Here is a 16,697-nt window from a genome sequence, read left to right on the forward strand (position 1 = left end):
GAATGTGGGGTGGGAAGTGTGTGTGTGTGTTTGGTGGGTGAGAAGAAAGGATAAAAGAGATGGTGCCAGAACGCAAAGGGCCTTATTCGTGAATTCCTCAGCTCAGTAATAGAAGTCCTGACAGAAAGCTGATACTAGGGTCCAGGGTTTTTCACTTATATCACTTGCTGCCTCTCGCTGCAATTAAATGAGCAAACATTATTATACTAAGAAATAAATAGGAATTTTGAATGTTAAGTAGACCACTTTTGAGCTGTATTTTAATGTTAGAAAAGATTGCATACCTTTTAAGTTGACTCAAAAAGCCATGTTATTGGGAATTAGGAAAATGTGAAAATATAAAAATTTGTACCCCTGAACCAAGAGACTAGCAAGATGAGGGGCTGTTATAGGAGGAGGATCATCTTATATACTGGTTGCTAACCAGCTCTTCTCTGTGACCTCAGGCAAGTCCTCTCTATGTCTTAATTTTTTCTTATCTATAAAATGGGGGTAATACCTATCCATTATCTGTTATCTGCAATTCTGAAATTCAAAGAGCTCTGAAAACCAAAAGTTGGTTTTGTTTTGTTTTAATGTCCTATAAGTTTGTGCCAAATTTGTTTGGTAGTGAAATCCAACCTGAATTTGAAGCTTTATAGTCTTTCCCAAATTCATATTCATGAATTTTGCAGAAGCATTAAGGTTTGATTTGAGGACACTGCCCTAAATCTTGCCGGAGCTGTTTATAATATATGCTATAGGAACTTTTACTCCCTTTCTAAAATCTAAACAATATTGGATTCTGGAACATCTGACCCCAGGGGTTTCAGATAAGAGGTCATATACCTATAATACCTTCCTCATAGGGTTATGTGAGGGTTAAATTTCTTATAGCAGAACTCAGAAAATGGTAAAGCTATTATTATTTGTCATTATTTAAGCTCAGAAATTAGGTTTCTTTCTCTCTTCCCTGGGAATGAGCAAAGATTAACACCTGATAATTCCTAAATTTATTTTTAGTACTTTTATATTTTAGTCTGTCAAGTTTCATTTATAATATATCAATTATTGAAATGGAATGTTTCTCTTAACTGCCCTCCTCTGAACACTTATCATTCTTTTTTTTTTTTTTTTTTTTTTTTGCAATCTTTACATACTTGGATGGATGCCTTATTTGCCTTCAGGTGTTAGCTGACAAACTTATTTTTCAGTCATCTTTCATAAGGTGCGTCTTATGAAACTCATGGTTAGATTATACATCTCCTAACTAAAAATACATCTTATTTTCTTGGAGTTCTCAGTAAAATTGAGTTTTTAACATGTCTTAAGACAATGTCTTTGTTTTTAAAGTCATTGGTTAAAAACACTAGAGCAAAAATATCTGTCGAGACTTCAATCAGTGCTTCCAAGTAGAATTTTATTTTTGTGGTTCATTTTTTGACATACCTTCTATTTCTTCAAGCTATTGAAAACCCTTTTGCTATATTTAATCCTTCACCTGTGGGCATGGAGAACTATTTATGCAATATAATTCTAGTGTTGGAAAAACTTTGCCTGAAAATTTCAATTACTGAAATATTTAGGGAATAAAGGAAGGTTATTTAACTACATATTGTATTTGAAAAGGAAGAAATAAAGCACTTATTTTTAAATGTGCTTTTCAGTAGGACATTCGCTTTTAGTTCAAGTTGGGTTGGAACGTATCAATAATGATTCCCTTTTGCTACTCTGTCTCCTGCTTCCCCATTTCTCTCCCCTGGAAGGATGTCACTGCCAACTTGTGATTACAACCTGTGTGTGTGTTTACCTTTGTTTGGGTGAGTGTTACTAGGTGCCCTCTCTTGGCTGGTAATTCTAGTGCCCGGATGGCTTTACTCCCAGCATCAGAGTGAGTAGGAATGCAGTGACGGGGTACTGACCTAGAGAACAGGAGTGCTAAAGTTTAATATAGTATAAGGATTAGAATGGAGACTTTCTACACTGGTTCAGAGGTGAGAAGGGAAAGCTGCACAGGATAGGACTTTTTTTTTTTATTAGGTTCTAGGTCTCCTGCTTTCTCAGTTCTATTTTGCCAATTCTACAACCAACCAACCACTGAACTTCCTCTTCCTGCAAAGGAAGTGTGGGCAGGAAAAGTTTCACTCACTTGTGAGTGAAAAGATCTCCATCTTGATCGTTTTGCTGCCATGATTTGCTGTTACATTAAGCCAGTCCTTTTTTTTTTTTTTTTTTTTTTATGGGAGTACAGGACCAAATGGCCGCTTCCCGTTCTCTTAGGCTGTAACATTAGAAGATAACTGTGGCAGTTTGGGGGAGTTTTGCTTTGCAGTTTTGTAGCTGGTTGACCTTGGGTAAAATCACCTCACTCTCTGCCAGACATTCCATTTTTAAAAAAAATTTCCATAAACGCTAATTCCTGTGTGTCTCTCTAGAATATTGTATGGGTAGGATTAATTATAATCTGTTGAATATAGCTCAATTCATGTGAACATTGTTTTTTCCATTTAGCATCTGGTACTCTATAAAGCTGTTCATGGTATTAATCATTTAAACCCCTCCGAGACCGAGTTTCTTCATTCTAAAGAGAATAGGAGATAATGCTGTAAATGTGTTTTGATAAATGCGAAACCTTTTGTAAACACTGGATTTTATTTAAAGTAGAAAAAAATGTATTAGTTTGATTAATGAATTTAACGCACTCTAATAAGATTGTTAGATGTCATGCATATATTAGCCAATGGTAAATGTGCAGCTATAAAGGCCGTAAAATGTGGACATATTTTCCTTGCTCTGATTCAGAATGTAACAATATCTCCCATTGGTTCTTTCTCTCTACCTCTGGCCCATCTCTAAGCAGTATTCCACTGAACTGAAGAAACTGTACTGCCAAATTGCCAAGACATGCCCCATCCAGATCAAGGTGATGACCCCACCTCCTCAGGGCGCTGTCATCCGTGCCATGCCCGTCTACAAGAAAGCTGAGCATGTCACCGAGGTGGTTAAACGGTGCCCCAACCATGAGCTGAGCCGTGAATTCAATGAGGGTAAGAAGAAGAGGATTCTGTGATGTTCACCTAAGCTTCTAGACCCTAGAGCTTCTGTGAAGATATTTGTTTGGAGCCCATTTATCTGGTTCCAAACTCTGCAATCTGATGGCAGCTCACTCTACCATTTTAGCTGATAAAGTGAAAATAATGATCAATAAATTTATGGATCTCACAACGATTGAACTATTTAATTTAATATTGATAATTACTAGATAACCTGAACTTGCCTCTCTATGCCCTACTGCTTCCTTACTCTTTTTTTTCTTTTCTTTATTTATGCTCGCGTGTAAGAAGAACAAGATAGCATTTGGTCATCTGGCACATTCAGCCCAGGCTAGGGAATCTAGCTTTAGTGTCCTTTCCAAAGTGATTGTCAAGGCCTGACCAACTGAATGGAGAGCTAGAAGAGTAGGAGGAAGGTGAGGAATATGAAAAAATAGAAGATAGTAGAAAATAATAAAAAGAAATGAAGATAAATAGTAGGCAAGAGGGGTAAATAGAAATCTGCAACATAAGCTGGAGAGGGGGACAGTAAAGTGAAGGACAAGGCATCAGGGAGCAAGTTTCTTGGGGCCACGTTTAAGCCCTGTATCCATGTTTATGTTCTGAGCCTCAGATCTGATGATAGCTTTACAGAAGAGCTCAATATTGCCAAGGATTCCCTAATATTCGATATTCTGAGGTTCTGTAAATGGAATCTAAGAACACAAAAAGGTGGAGAGAAAGGGCAGGAAAATGTATAAGGATTCATCAAAGAATGATGAGGGTTGGGAATTAGGATACTTTGCATAAAAAAATATAGATATTTAAAATGTAAAAATTGGTTGGTAGCTAAAACGTGTGAATGTGGAGAATTAATAGATAGTAGAGAAAAATTAATGGAGAAAGAAAGAGAGGGGATAGAAATTTAAAAAGAGAAAATGTAGTTTAATTTCTAGTCCTTTTCTACATGGCCTCATTATCCATACCTTCGCATCTTGCTTTTCACTTAACAATACGCCAAAAAGATGATTTCTTATAGGTAGGCTTCGTTGTAAGTTTCCATAACTGCCCTTGATCCATCAAGGTGGCATAACTGTTTATTTTTTCTCAATGTTTGACATAATAGGTGTTTTTAGTTTTTTCCATAACAGATGATGTTTCAGAGAGCATCTCGACACACTTAGCTTTTTACTGTCATTAAATATCAGTTTTTTGTGGAATGGTAATATGCGGTCAAAGGTTAAGAACACCTTTATGGTTCCCAATTCTTGGATCAGCTTCTTCCTTTTGGACCCCTGTCCAGTGTTGCCGTTTTGTGAAACTTCGCCTACACTCTTTTTTAAAACTCGTTTCTCTTTTCGTATCTTCTAACCTTTGGCTCTTCCAGCATAATAGATGACCAAAAGCAAGGTCTAAAGATAGAGACTTTTGGATGGAGAAAAGAATAGGCAAAGTGAAAGTGATGTCCTTGCCATCTGCTGCCTCTTATTTTTGCTGATCAGTTTTTGGATAGAATTTCTCAAGCTGATTTTTTAAATTAACTTGTTTCTTTTCCTTCCATTTTTCATAAGCTAGCAAAATCTCTTCTATGGATCCAGTCAGAGATATATTCATAGAGTTCTCTAAAAGCTTGATTCATTAACCTTAAATATAGAACTGTCTTCTGAAATATACATGCATATTCCAGTCCTTTCTTTCTGTTGCTAAAAAGGTTGTGACACCTTCATGTAGTAGATATCTGGCAATTGAATCTGTTCCTTTTTTCAAGGATGTATATTTTCACTATTAAACAAACCATTCCTTTGGCCACCAACATTATGTCCATGCCGTTTCATTTTGTTTTGTTTTGCTTTATTTCGAGGGTGAAGAACTAACTATCTCGTCTTTCTCTGTTCTACAGGACAGGTTGCCCCTCCTAGTCATTTGATTCGAGTAGAAGGGAACAGCCATGCCCAGTACGTAGAAGACCCTATCACAGGAAGACAGAGTGTGCTGGTACCTTATGAGCCACCCCAGGTAAAAAGATAAGGACCGGGCTGAGTTGGGAGAGGATTAATTTCAGTGACAAATGTGTTTCCAGTGTCTGTTTCTTAGTTCTTGTCATCAAATATGTAACCTTTTTGTATCTCTTCTCTTCATTTCTTCACATACTGCTTTTCTATCTCCTTCAAAACTTCTAAATGTGTACTAACTTAACTTGGTAACATGGCTCTGTGCCCATGTCCCTATCTTAAAGGCTAATAATAATTGAATTTGAAATTGGGTTAATACATGACCTTATCGCATCCAGAGAATTTAACCGGCAATTGAACTGGTAGCAAATGTGTACCAATACTGGATGCAAGTAGTCCTACACTAGCCTGCAAATGGGAGACTCTGAGAGGGATCTCTTAGCTGAAGTTTGAATGGATGGACAGGTGGCAGATTGGAAAAGCAGAACACTGGCATAGTGAGACCAGAGTCTTGGTTTGCTGGCTTGCTGTGTGAACCTTTAGCTGTGACTCTTCCTCTCCGGACTTCAGTTGTATCATCCATAGGTGGGCACTTTGGACTGGATTGAATGCTGAGGACCGTATAAGTTCCAGAGGAGTGTTATTTATGAAGGTGTACCTTCACATTTATGTTATACTGTTTTATCCACATAGGGAAAATATCCCTGGAGCATTGCTGTTATTTTTAGTAATGTTTTCAGCTCTCTCTTTACAGTGATATTCATTCACATATTTGATGAAGCCTGTTTGAATTTGGTGATACATATATGAACTCATAAATGAATAGGGTCAAAAATGATTATTTTTTAAAGCCTATTTCACCTAATATAGAGTCCAATGTTTCAAACATTAGCTTTAGGCTTCCTAAGAGTCAAGGCAAAAAGGAATCTACAATGGGCTTTAGAGCTTTTCTTCCTAGAAGGAAGCATATCCCTTTATCAGAGGTGGAGAGACTTAAATAGAGGGAAGAACTAAGAAAGAAGAATATCAGATCAAATTATTGTTAACACAGACTCTTTTTTCCCCCCATGTTCAGGTTGGCACTGAATTCACAACAGTCTTGTACAATTTCATGTGCAACAGCAGTTGTGTTGGAGGGATGAACCGTCGTCCAATTTTAATCATTGTTACTCTGGAAACCAGAGAGTAAGTGGCATACGCAGAATTGCCATTCTGCAAAATACATGGGCAGAGGGCAAAGTGAAATTGTGTTTGCTTTATCATTACCTTTGCCAGTACAGCAGAGAACTACCCTTGATTTTGTCTTTTGTGCTTTAAATCCTTGCTGCAAACACTTACATAAAAGATCTAAGAAAGTGGAGACAAAACGGGGTGGGTAAACATGGAGGGAAAAAAACAGAGGGAAGGCATGCAAGTCACTTCATACCTGAATTCTTGACATTTAACTGGAATAGTTTCTGATTAGACAGTGTTTGTTTTCATGTGGCCCCCAAGGCATTTAACAGTTTCTTTGAGTCAGTCTGGGCTGCCTAAGGGGATTTTATCCGGAGACATCCACTGGCTTAACTCAAGTTTCCTTCAAAATATGTAGCTAAATACAGCTGTTCAGCTAATGGCTTGGAGGTTCTTTGCAGAACAAATGGAATGTTATTTACTAATATTGCTTGTGGCATGTAAGCACTTTTGTGTTGTGCCAAGTGCTTTTGGGTCCATCCTCAAAGCAGCCATGACTGAGCTGGTGGTGGTGGTGGACTGGTGATGGCCAGCAGTGGAAATGAAAATGGGAGAACTTCGGGAGACTTTTAAAATTCTTTTAGTTTGACTTTTTCCTCCCTTCTTTTCTAATTTCTAGTGGGCAAGTCCTGGGCCGACGCTGCTTTGAGGCTCGGATCTGTGCTTGCCCAGGAAGAGACAGGAAGGCCGATGAAGACAGCATCAGAAAGCAGCAAGTCTCGGACAGCACAAAGAACGGTGATGGTACGAAGCGCCGTAAGTAGCTGTAGTGGCCAAATGGGGTAGGGTTAAGTCTTCTCTAGATATGGGGTTAATGGAGTGATATTTGAGAAGTTATATAATAAGACTTAAGGTCTCTAGGGACAAGTGTGACTCGAGGCCCCAGAGCCAGTGGGAACAGCTACGGCATTGATGGAGGTGTTCAGGTGGACTCAAGGTATTCACTGCAGCTTTGATGCAGGACAGGGCAAATTTCCCCAAGTTGGTAGGGGTCGACCAAGCCCTGCACCGAGAGAAGAGGGTCCTTTGGCAGAGAATGTAGAAAGAATTCAACACACACGCTGAAGTTTGAGTCAAAAGAAAAGTTTATTAGAAAAGAGTAACACTCCATAGATAGAGTGTGGTGTCCTCTCAGAGGCAGAGAGTGAGAGGGGCAGTGGGAGAGACAAGAGTAAAGGCAGTGAGAAGGACCCTGAGTGTTCAGGGAATTCATTTTATATGCCATTCTTTAGTTTCCATTTCCTTTGATATGGACATACAGTGAGGAAGGGGAAGCATAAGTAGTATGAAAAGATAAGACATTGTAGAGTGAAAGGACAGCTGGCAGTTCTTAGCCTTTAATCCAGAGGTTCCCCATGGTTTTAGCCATAGAGAATGACTCTTGGTTCCTGTTTCCCCTTCCACAGGTGTGAGAAATGAGTTGTTAGCAATCCAGCAGAAATTTTCTTTTGTTCTGAAGGTGTCTTCCTGGCCTCGCTGCAGGACTGAGCAGCATATTGCATCTCTGAAAGTGGCTCGATTAACATTTTTAATTCTCTCATCTTCTCCCTTTGTTAACTTGACAAAAGCAAATAGTCATTGTGAGGATTTCTTAGTCGCAGAGATTCTCAAAATGTGACTCCCAGACCAGTAGCATCAACATCATCTGGAAACTGGGTAAAAATGCAAATTCTTAGTTCCTAGACTTGTTGAATCAGAAACTCTTGGTGTGAGGCTCAGCAGTCTGTGTTTAGTAAGCGCTCCAGGTGACTGTAATGCTAACTGGTTTAGAACCAGGATCTTAGCCTTATTGGTATTAGTTTATCTTTCTGTTATTGAGCATGAGGGCTAAAACTACATCTGCCTGCTTCATGAGTCTATGGGAACGGTGAGATTTAAGAATGTATTTCATAAAGTACAGACAGTCTAGAGAATATACAGATCTGGATTTCATTGAGTCTTAGCATCTATGAACCTCTTGAGGCCTTAGTTACCTTATCTGTAGTGAGGTCAGTTGTTTTCAAACTTGTTTTGTTAAGCAGTGAAAGCTTTTTCGAAAATGAAATATTTCAAGGATCATGCAATACAAAATAGATGAAAGCGGACCTGCTCTGGTTGAAGGGAACGGGAGCTGGGGGCGGTGGCTCCATGCTCTGCTCGCAACCACCCATTAGGCACCACCTCCCAAGGCCTAGCCCTCTAGCTAACAAAGTATGAAAACCGCTGATCCACATGTGCTTCTAATTTGTGAGATTAGATTCTAGGTGTCTTACAGAAACTTGCTATTACTACAACAAATATTTCAAAATAGACCACACTATGACTTATTTCATGAAAAAATTAATTTAATTACTACTTAGTGTCCAGAAGAAATCGAAATGATACTGCGTTTTACAGGAGAACCACAGAGTGTTATGACGACCAGTCACCATCAACTTCTAAGTGTTCAATATGATTTGTCCTTCCTGTTAGGCTCTTTCTTTCACTGATTATTCTTCAAAAAATTATCTACGTATATGTGTAATTTAGATATATGATATTATCATTTATGACTTAAATATATGTATGATATAAATTATGTAATTTAATGTTAAATATAATAATATATTATAAGTAACATAATTAGATTTCCTCCCTAACTTTGCTCCTGAGTCGGCTTGTGGCATAGTTCCTATAGTCTTTCCCACGCACCTCAAGTTACCTACAAATCAGTAAATTTCAGTAAAAATGGACGATCTGAACTTTGCTAGAAAGATGATCTCTGTACCCTGGATCCTGGATATAGTTTCTAATTTTAGAAACCACAGGGATTTATGAGCTTAATTCATTTATTTTACTAAGGAGAAAACTGAGGTCCTCGGAAGAGAGACTGCTCATCAGAAGTTACGAGATGCAATATTAACATGGGAGAGCTGAATGCACAAGGCTGAATGCATTGGCAAGACTGCCTCTACAGTATGCATTTACCACCTTGGAAGATAAATGACCTGAAAAATAAAACATAAAACCAATTTATCTTCCTTTCCTTAACAGCTGTTCACAGATACAGGCCAGTAAGACATGGGGATTCCTGCAGCACAACTTAAGCCAAAGGCCATTTCCCAGCATCCCAAGTTTCTTCCTTTCACTCGTTCTTCCTTACTTACCCCCACCTCATTATTGTTAGGTTTACCCTCTATGTGCAAAAAAATCCAATTATCCCCAATTAAATGGATGCTTAGAACTAGAAACTCTAATCTCACAGTATTGCTGGTGCTATTGTCTGTTTAGTAAAGGTATTATTGCTTCAGAAATGTTCCCAGGATAAAACTTGCACTTTTCTCTACCAGCTTTTCGTCAGAATACACATGGCATCCAGATGACATCCATCAAGAAACGAAGATCTCCAGATGATGAACTCTTATACTTACCAGTGAGTCTCCCTTGGGTATTCATGATTATTTCATTTTTACCTTCTTTGAATGAGCTTTTACTCTATGGTCATATTCTGATTGTGACAGTGAAGCTATGGGGGCTAGTGAGATAACACAGAGAAAAAATATATTTTTCGAAAAATCAGGAATTTATCCCATCCTTCCACAGTTTTGAAAAATATTAATAACGTAGGCTCCTCTACTTACTGCTCCCCTCTTAAAAGCTACTCTCCTAATAGAATTTTTCTTACCTAAATATTTAAAATTAATTTGTTCTTCATTATTTAAGGATGATAAAATTATCCTAGATAACATGGCCAAACCAATTTAGGACTAAAACCTTGTCAGAAGACTTTCCAAAGTTGATCACACAACAGTGATAGAAAGTTGACTATGATTTCTTTTAGAGAGTGCTATAAAGAAAGCCAAGGAAGGTAGACTCCTCACATATCTGTGAATGACCATGAGACTCGGCCCAATCATTGAGTTGGACTAGTGTTCATTTCTACAAGAAATATTAGTCCTTTCAAAGTCTCTAAAGTGCCCTTCTTTAGACTATGGTTGCAGTTCGTTGAATTCTTATTACCTTAGGTCTTTGCCGTCTAGAGTGGCTACAAAGTTTGGATAACCAATATAGCCCTTGATGCCACATAAACAGACATGAGATATAGGCAAACAGGGCCAGATGTGAGTAGGAACTGGCACCCTGGGATTGAAGCTAAAGCAACTCAACAGGTTTGGGTGTGCCATACCTACTTCCCTACCTTCTTTGGGCCCTGACCATCAGGGATATAGACTGTTTACTGTTAGAACAATCAGACAGTGAGTTAGCTAAGATTCTCAGTGTCTTGTCTCTCAGACTACATACGGAATCTGACCTGTGAACTTTAAGTTAAACATTATCCTGATATACGAAATACAGTGGTTCCTCCCTTCCACCACATATACCAAAATCTGATGATGCTCAAGACCTTATATAAAATGGTGTAGAGCAATGCATAGATTCAGCCCTTCACATCCACACATTCTAACCACCGAAGAAAAATACTGTTTTTCATCCAAGGTTGGTTGAATCCATAGATGTGAAACTGGGGGAATATAGAGAGCTAATTGTATATTTATTTTTTAAAAAATGTGTATAAGTGGACCCATGCAGGTTAATCCCATGTTGTTCAGAGTTAACTGTATTCCAGAAAAACTTAATGTTTTCAGCTGCTGAAATAGGAACCACTTGAAAAGCTGTTTTTTAATGAAATAACAATTTGTACTAGTGAAGGAGGTACCCTGTAATCAGTTATATCATATATGTAGTGAAGAATTAGCCAAACCAAGTGTGTGAAGAAAAAAAAACTCTTAACATAAGTTGAATTTGGATGGTATTTGTTGAGTGGCAAATATACATTTAGGGATCAGTAGGATACAGTTCTTACCTTCAAAGTTATGCCTTCTATCGAGGAGATAAATAGGCACAATATAATGAAATATTTGTTTCAGTAGAGCTAGGCATGGTACCGTGGGAACACATAGGAAGAACAGAAATGGCCTAAAAGTGAGGTCAACAAAACCTTTCAGAGGTGATTCCAGAGCTGGGATGAGTAGGAGTTAACCCAACAAAAGGTAGAGAAAATCTTTCCATTTCTGAATTCTGATAAATTATGGCTGTCATACCTAGGGAGGGGACTAGGATGAGACAACTGAAGTTCCTAGGGTACAAAACGTAAATAGGCTGTCACTCTCAGGGCCCTGCGTGCCCTTCTGGCCTGGCCTGACTCTGTCCTGGCCCTGCTCATGCTTATTAAAGCTTTTAAGAGACTCTCTTAAAGAGAGAAATATATTTTTCCCCAGCTGAAATCTTGTGTCCTTCCAGAGACAGTTAAAGGTAATTTTTGTCATTTTTTATAGTTAATGCTTTATAAAGCCACTGTGAACACTGTACCAGCAAATACAGACCCAAATTGTGAGGGGAAATACTGGATTAGGTTTCTATGAGCCTCTGGTCACAGCATTTTCAGCAACCGATCAGTATCTAATCTTGTTTTATGTGTGCTTTGTTCAGAGACACCTTATTTAATATATACTGTTGACTCCTTAACATTGAACTCACAGCAAACAATTATAACTCATGCCAAAGGAAGCTTATTTAACTTGTGTTTTCTCCAGAAGGCACATCACAGCTTTCTTACACTCAGAACACTAGACGGCACTTTAGCACTACACTTGGGGACCATTTTAAACAAGTTTCACCAACAAAAAAATGTGGAAAATGTGGCACTAAACAGACTATGAAAAGGACACTTATTCATAGCACAAGCACTGAAACAAGAAGTCAGAGCGTTGCCTTGTCCAACCTCAGCTGGGAACGTGCACAGGTGACTCAAATTTTTCGTCATGAAGTGTTGCGAGTATTGATATTCATGTTACAAATAAATATTAGCAAGTTGGAAAATGCATCAATACAGAATCCACAAAAAATGAAGACTGACTGTCCTTCTGATACTTCTACAGCTTGTCATTTTTCCTTCTCTCTTCTGCTCCTTTATGTAGGTGAGAGGCCGTGAGACTTACGAAATGCTGTTGAAGATCAAAGAGTCCCTGGAACTCATGCAGTATCTTCCTCAGCACACGATTGAAACATACAGGCAGCAGCAACAGCAGCAGCACCAACATTTACTTCAAAAACAGTGAGTGGGTCAAATGTGTCGATTTAGGAGGCGTTAGTAAGAGTGACTGTCAACAGTAAGGTAATTGTTGGATGATGAAGAAAATGAGAACATCATAGGTTCAGATGAACTGGTGTGGGGCACTGTTTCAGTTTCAGCAACCTTCTACGTTTCTTATCATAACTTTCCCTTTGAGAAGTTGCACCTATATTCTGAAATTCAATCCAAACTATTACAGCTGAATTACAAAGTAACTCACATTAACAGAGTTAGTTCTCTTCTCTCCTACCCCATTTATACACATCTATCAATATACAAATTTTGAATATGCACTCTATTCTAATAATAATTTGTATATTTAAAAACACATAATCTTCTCTCATCCCAGTGGATTGTTTTGTACCTCTCCTGGGATGCACACAATCCACTTTTGGGAAAATGTTATAGAATAGAGATAGATAGATAGCACATAGGTTTTACCATAACTGACTTCCTTGAGTGCTGTGTTGAGGATTCTAAGACCTAGTGCATGCTTATTGGGAAAATGTCTGGATGCAGAAGGTATCCAGGATCATCACACTGACATGTTTCAGCATCCCCGTTCTAGGTTGTTTTCTAGCAATACATTTTGGCATAAATTGGGCCAGATTTTGGAACCACATATACATACAGCCTATGTATATATTAATTTTTACCTTGACTCTTGGATCTTTGATGATGTTAATTGTTTTATGACTAATCAGAATTGAATAGCTCTTATGAAAGGAAGGGAAGTTGGTGAATCAGGACTCTGTATTTATCATTCTGTGGTTAAGAATAATCACTTGTTTGCTTAATTAAGATTCTATGTGTGTACTGGAAGTATTGCCAGAGTCTCTGCAGATATATTTCAAATGTACATATTTTGGGCCCATTTAGTTAATTCAAACATTTGACTTTATTCTTCAGGCAAAAAGAAATGAAGCCAAAACCACCTTGCCTAAGGCGAGCATTGTTTTTTTACAATAAATATATGTGTTTTTTTTCTGATATATTATTAGCTACTATAGAGAGAGACCTATGGAAAGTATAACAAAGAGAGCTTTTTATTCTTTTTTAAATAAACATAAATTCAGTTGAGGAGGTTGGACCGCATCTCTGAAAGTCAGGAGGTGTCCTCAGAGCAACTGTTGGCTAGAGGGTGTGGGGTGGCCAGAAGAGGGATAGAAAGGAAGTGTGTTCTTTCTTTAAAAGACTTTCAACTCTTCAGCATTTCAGATCTTTTTTTTGCCTGGAAGGGATCTCACCATTTACTTTAGCATGAAAGTTTTACAAATCATAATTTTAAGATTTTATAGTAGGGCTGAGTGGGAAGTTTAATCAAGAGGTTTCTTGGGGATACAGAGTATTCTAAAGGAGAATTAGAACTCAAAGTTTCAGACAGAATTCCCATTGCCAATCCTGTAGATTCTTTAGGATATCAGATAGAAATTTATGTTAATATATTCAAGTATAAAACTGATTTAGTTCTTATAAATTATATGACAGAGATCAAAGAAACAGACCTGTAACATCATTTACAGACCCAAAGGCGATAAGTGCCTTCCCCAAGATATAACATGCCATGGTATTAAGAAACTCTCCCAAATTTCCTCCAGTTCACTCTGGAAATGTTAGGCTCAGCCAAAAAGACCTCAGAAGAATGACGCTGTAGCATATCTTGCTGAACCACCTGCTCTGTGATCCTCTTTCCTCTCCTTTTCACAGTTAACAGGAAGAGTACTGTCAGGCAAAATTGATACCTATTAAATGATGTGATTTAAAAGGTCTGACCGTCTAGCTCAGGGGTTGGCTTTTATTTTTTTCTCCCCCCATGTAAAGCACCAGTAATAAATATCATAGGCTCGGGTTGATATGGTCTCTTGCAGCTACCCAGAAGCCACCACAGATAATAAGTAAATGAAGGAGAGTAGCTGTTACGGTAAAGCTTTATTTTATAAACACTGAAACTCACATTTCATATAATTTTCAAATCATGAAATAATCTTCTTTTGAATTTTCCCACCATTTAAAAACGTAAAAACCATTTTTACCTTTAGACCACATTTGACCCATTCACTGTAGTTTGCAGTCATTGTTCTAGATAAATGAATGGCTCTTCCTTCATTGCTTCTTGAGGCTCAGATTTTCTAATGGGAATATTTGGAAGCTAATATGCGTATTTTAAAGTAGAGAGGCATTAAGAGGTTCTAGGAAATCCTGAAATGATTTTTAAGATGATGTTTCAGTATCTAACAAAAGAGTAGTTTTTAACTCTTATGTTCAAGAAAATTAAGCAGGCCCATCCAGACATACAATATGGTTAATGATACAACCCCATCATCAGCTAAGCCTGGAATAGTTGAGTTTATTCATGTAACAAACTATTGGTGAAGATCTGTTACATGAAAGCATTAAGGATAGAGATCAGAAAGATCTCTATCAAATAAATATTTGGGGCTCCTGCTTTCCCACAGTTTACAATTTAGTGGTGAATTCCTAACCAGAATATCTTTTGAATCCTAAGAAAGTCTAGAAATTTATTCTCAGCATCATGTAAATTAGGACAATTTTAAACAGTTTCTCTATATCATACAATAAGGAGAATAGTTTTGTCATAGTTTTAGAGACTTTATAAGCCAGGATGATCTACCTCAGTCAGTGGGGGGCATATGCTATTTGTGTTTGTTTACATGGCGCACATGAGAATACATTGCCAGGTATACCCATATAATGAATTATCCAGTGTTTATTGCCGAACTGGCTGGCATTGCTCTACAGGGAAATTATCTTATAATTCTTATTTCATAAAACAATCTAGTTCATCAAAGAAGAAAATGCATCTTAAAATTATGTTATTTTAAAGAGCCCAAAAGATTGTAGCAACATATTGTTACTATTTTTGCACGTGTGGCCCACAGATAAATAGTGAGGTACTCATAGCCTCATAATTACCTGGGATGTCCATTTAAAAGTATCATTGCATGCTTTTGAGTTGTTGTCTTATAGTCTACAAGAGCTAACTTCAGATGTGATAACTTAAGCATGGAAATCTAACAGACTGCCACATGAAATCTTTGCAAAATATAGACATTTGGTCTAATTATGCCTTTGTTACATTATATATACATGGCTCTCCAATGATTGATATGCATCTATATAAATTCTCCAGTTTCTGTATTCTTCAGCTGAGTTTTTTTCAGCTCTTTTATTTTCATGCAAATCTCCAAGAAAAAGCATGAATGACTAGACAAAGAAAAACGGAAATCTAATTCTCTGGCAATCATTTGAAAAGAATAAATCAGCCTGGAAATGCCTACAATAGCTTGTGATTTCCTTTTCAAAAACATAGTGCCAAGTTTATTCTGGTAAGGAATCAATTTTGTGCTTTTTTTTATAGTAGAGGGAAAATTAGTGGGAAGGGAATACACTTTCTACAAGGTGGCAGTAAAATATTTTCAGTTTAATTACTTCTATTAGATTCTCACTGCGTGTTTCTCTCTGCTTGCTTTTCATTTGTGCATGGTTTTCCTTTTTCAAAAATTCCTTCCCAATTACCTTCATGATCATAGGCTTTGTGGAGGTTAAATTTTATACTGTTTTTGTGAATCAAATTGTTACAGGAATAAATAGGTTTTTTACCATTTATAAAGAAATTTGATTTTAGTTGCTTTGCTCACATTGGAATAAACATGGGAGCTATGTTTATGGAGGCCAGAATCTAGTGGGAGAACAAATTGGACCTATTCTTGAACTAGATGCCTAGTCTTTATATTTTTAAGGAACATCAGCTCTTAAGACAGCTTTGCAGCAGCCACTTGAGACCTTTTTAGCAATCTTTTATTTTGTGTGCTGTAGACCAATACTTTTTTTCTATTCATTTTTTTCTGTAGTTTATCCTCTGAGGCTTCCATCCTGATCTCAGGCCAACATTACATCATTAAAATTTTACTTAGCCTAACTCTTGATTTCCCATGGAAAATTATTTTTTAGTTTCTTCAGGATTCCTTTATTTTAATTTTAGTACAAAAATGTGACCTACTTAAGGTGTCCTTAGTATCTTCATTTCCTTTATGGTCACTTGATGATTGCGGCTTTTTAGTAATACAAGTCAAGAAGTATTGGAGCAAAGCAGGACCTTCAAGATCATAGTACTAACACAACATACCACAGCTCAGGAAACTGAAGCCCAGTGAACTATACCTTTGATTGATTTCATGGCCAGTTCATAATAAAGCCAAGATGAGAATCAGATTTGGAAGACACGGCTCTTTGCAGTGTTCTAGTCTGCTTAATTAGTTGAGAAGATTGTGATAATAAGACTAAAGCAAGCATCTATTCCCCTTTTTTTTTTGGACTCTGTGCCAGTTGGTATTTGTCCTTGTGGTTTCAGTGTAAAGTCCTATCTCTTTTAGCTCATTTGACTATGAT

General features: G+C 37.4%; 1 protein-coding gene across 4 annotated transcripts in view; it reads left to right on the top strand.

Moving 5' to 3' along the window:
• The window catches only part of TP63 (tumor protein p63), a 210,070-nt gene that overhangs the window by 178,154 nt on the left and 15,219 nt on the right, over nucleotides 1–16,697 (top strand). For 3 of the 4 annotated variants that reach the window (XM_039850671.1, XM_039850673.1, XM_039850670.1), the window contains 6 exons: nucleotides 2,840–3,026; nucleotides 4,912–5,027; nucleotides 6,039–6,148; nucleotides 6,816–6,952; nucleotides 9,505–9,587; nucleotides 12,133–12,269. In XM_039850671.1, coding sequence (XP_039706605.1) covers nucleotides 2,840–3,026; nucleotides 4,912–5,027; nucleotides 6,039–6,148; nucleotides 6,816–6,952; nucleotides 9,505–9,587; nucleotides 12,133–12,269 — 770 coding nt within the window. The remainder of the gene's footprint in view (nucleotides 1–2,839; nucleotides 3,027–4,911; nucleotides 5,028–6,038; nucleotides 6,149–6,815; nucleotides 6,953–9,504; nucleotides 9,588–12,132; nucleotides 12,270–16,697) is intronic. The other variant, XM_039850672.1, reaches the window with a different exon arrangement.

This window comes from Pteropus medius, unplaced genomic scaffold (assembly GCF_902729225.1).
Source record: "Pteropus medius unplaced genomic scaffold, Ma_sr-lr_union100, whole genome shotgun sequence".
NCBI lineage: Eukaryota > Metazoa > Chordata > Mammalia > Chiroptera > Pteropodidae > Pteropus > Pteropus medius.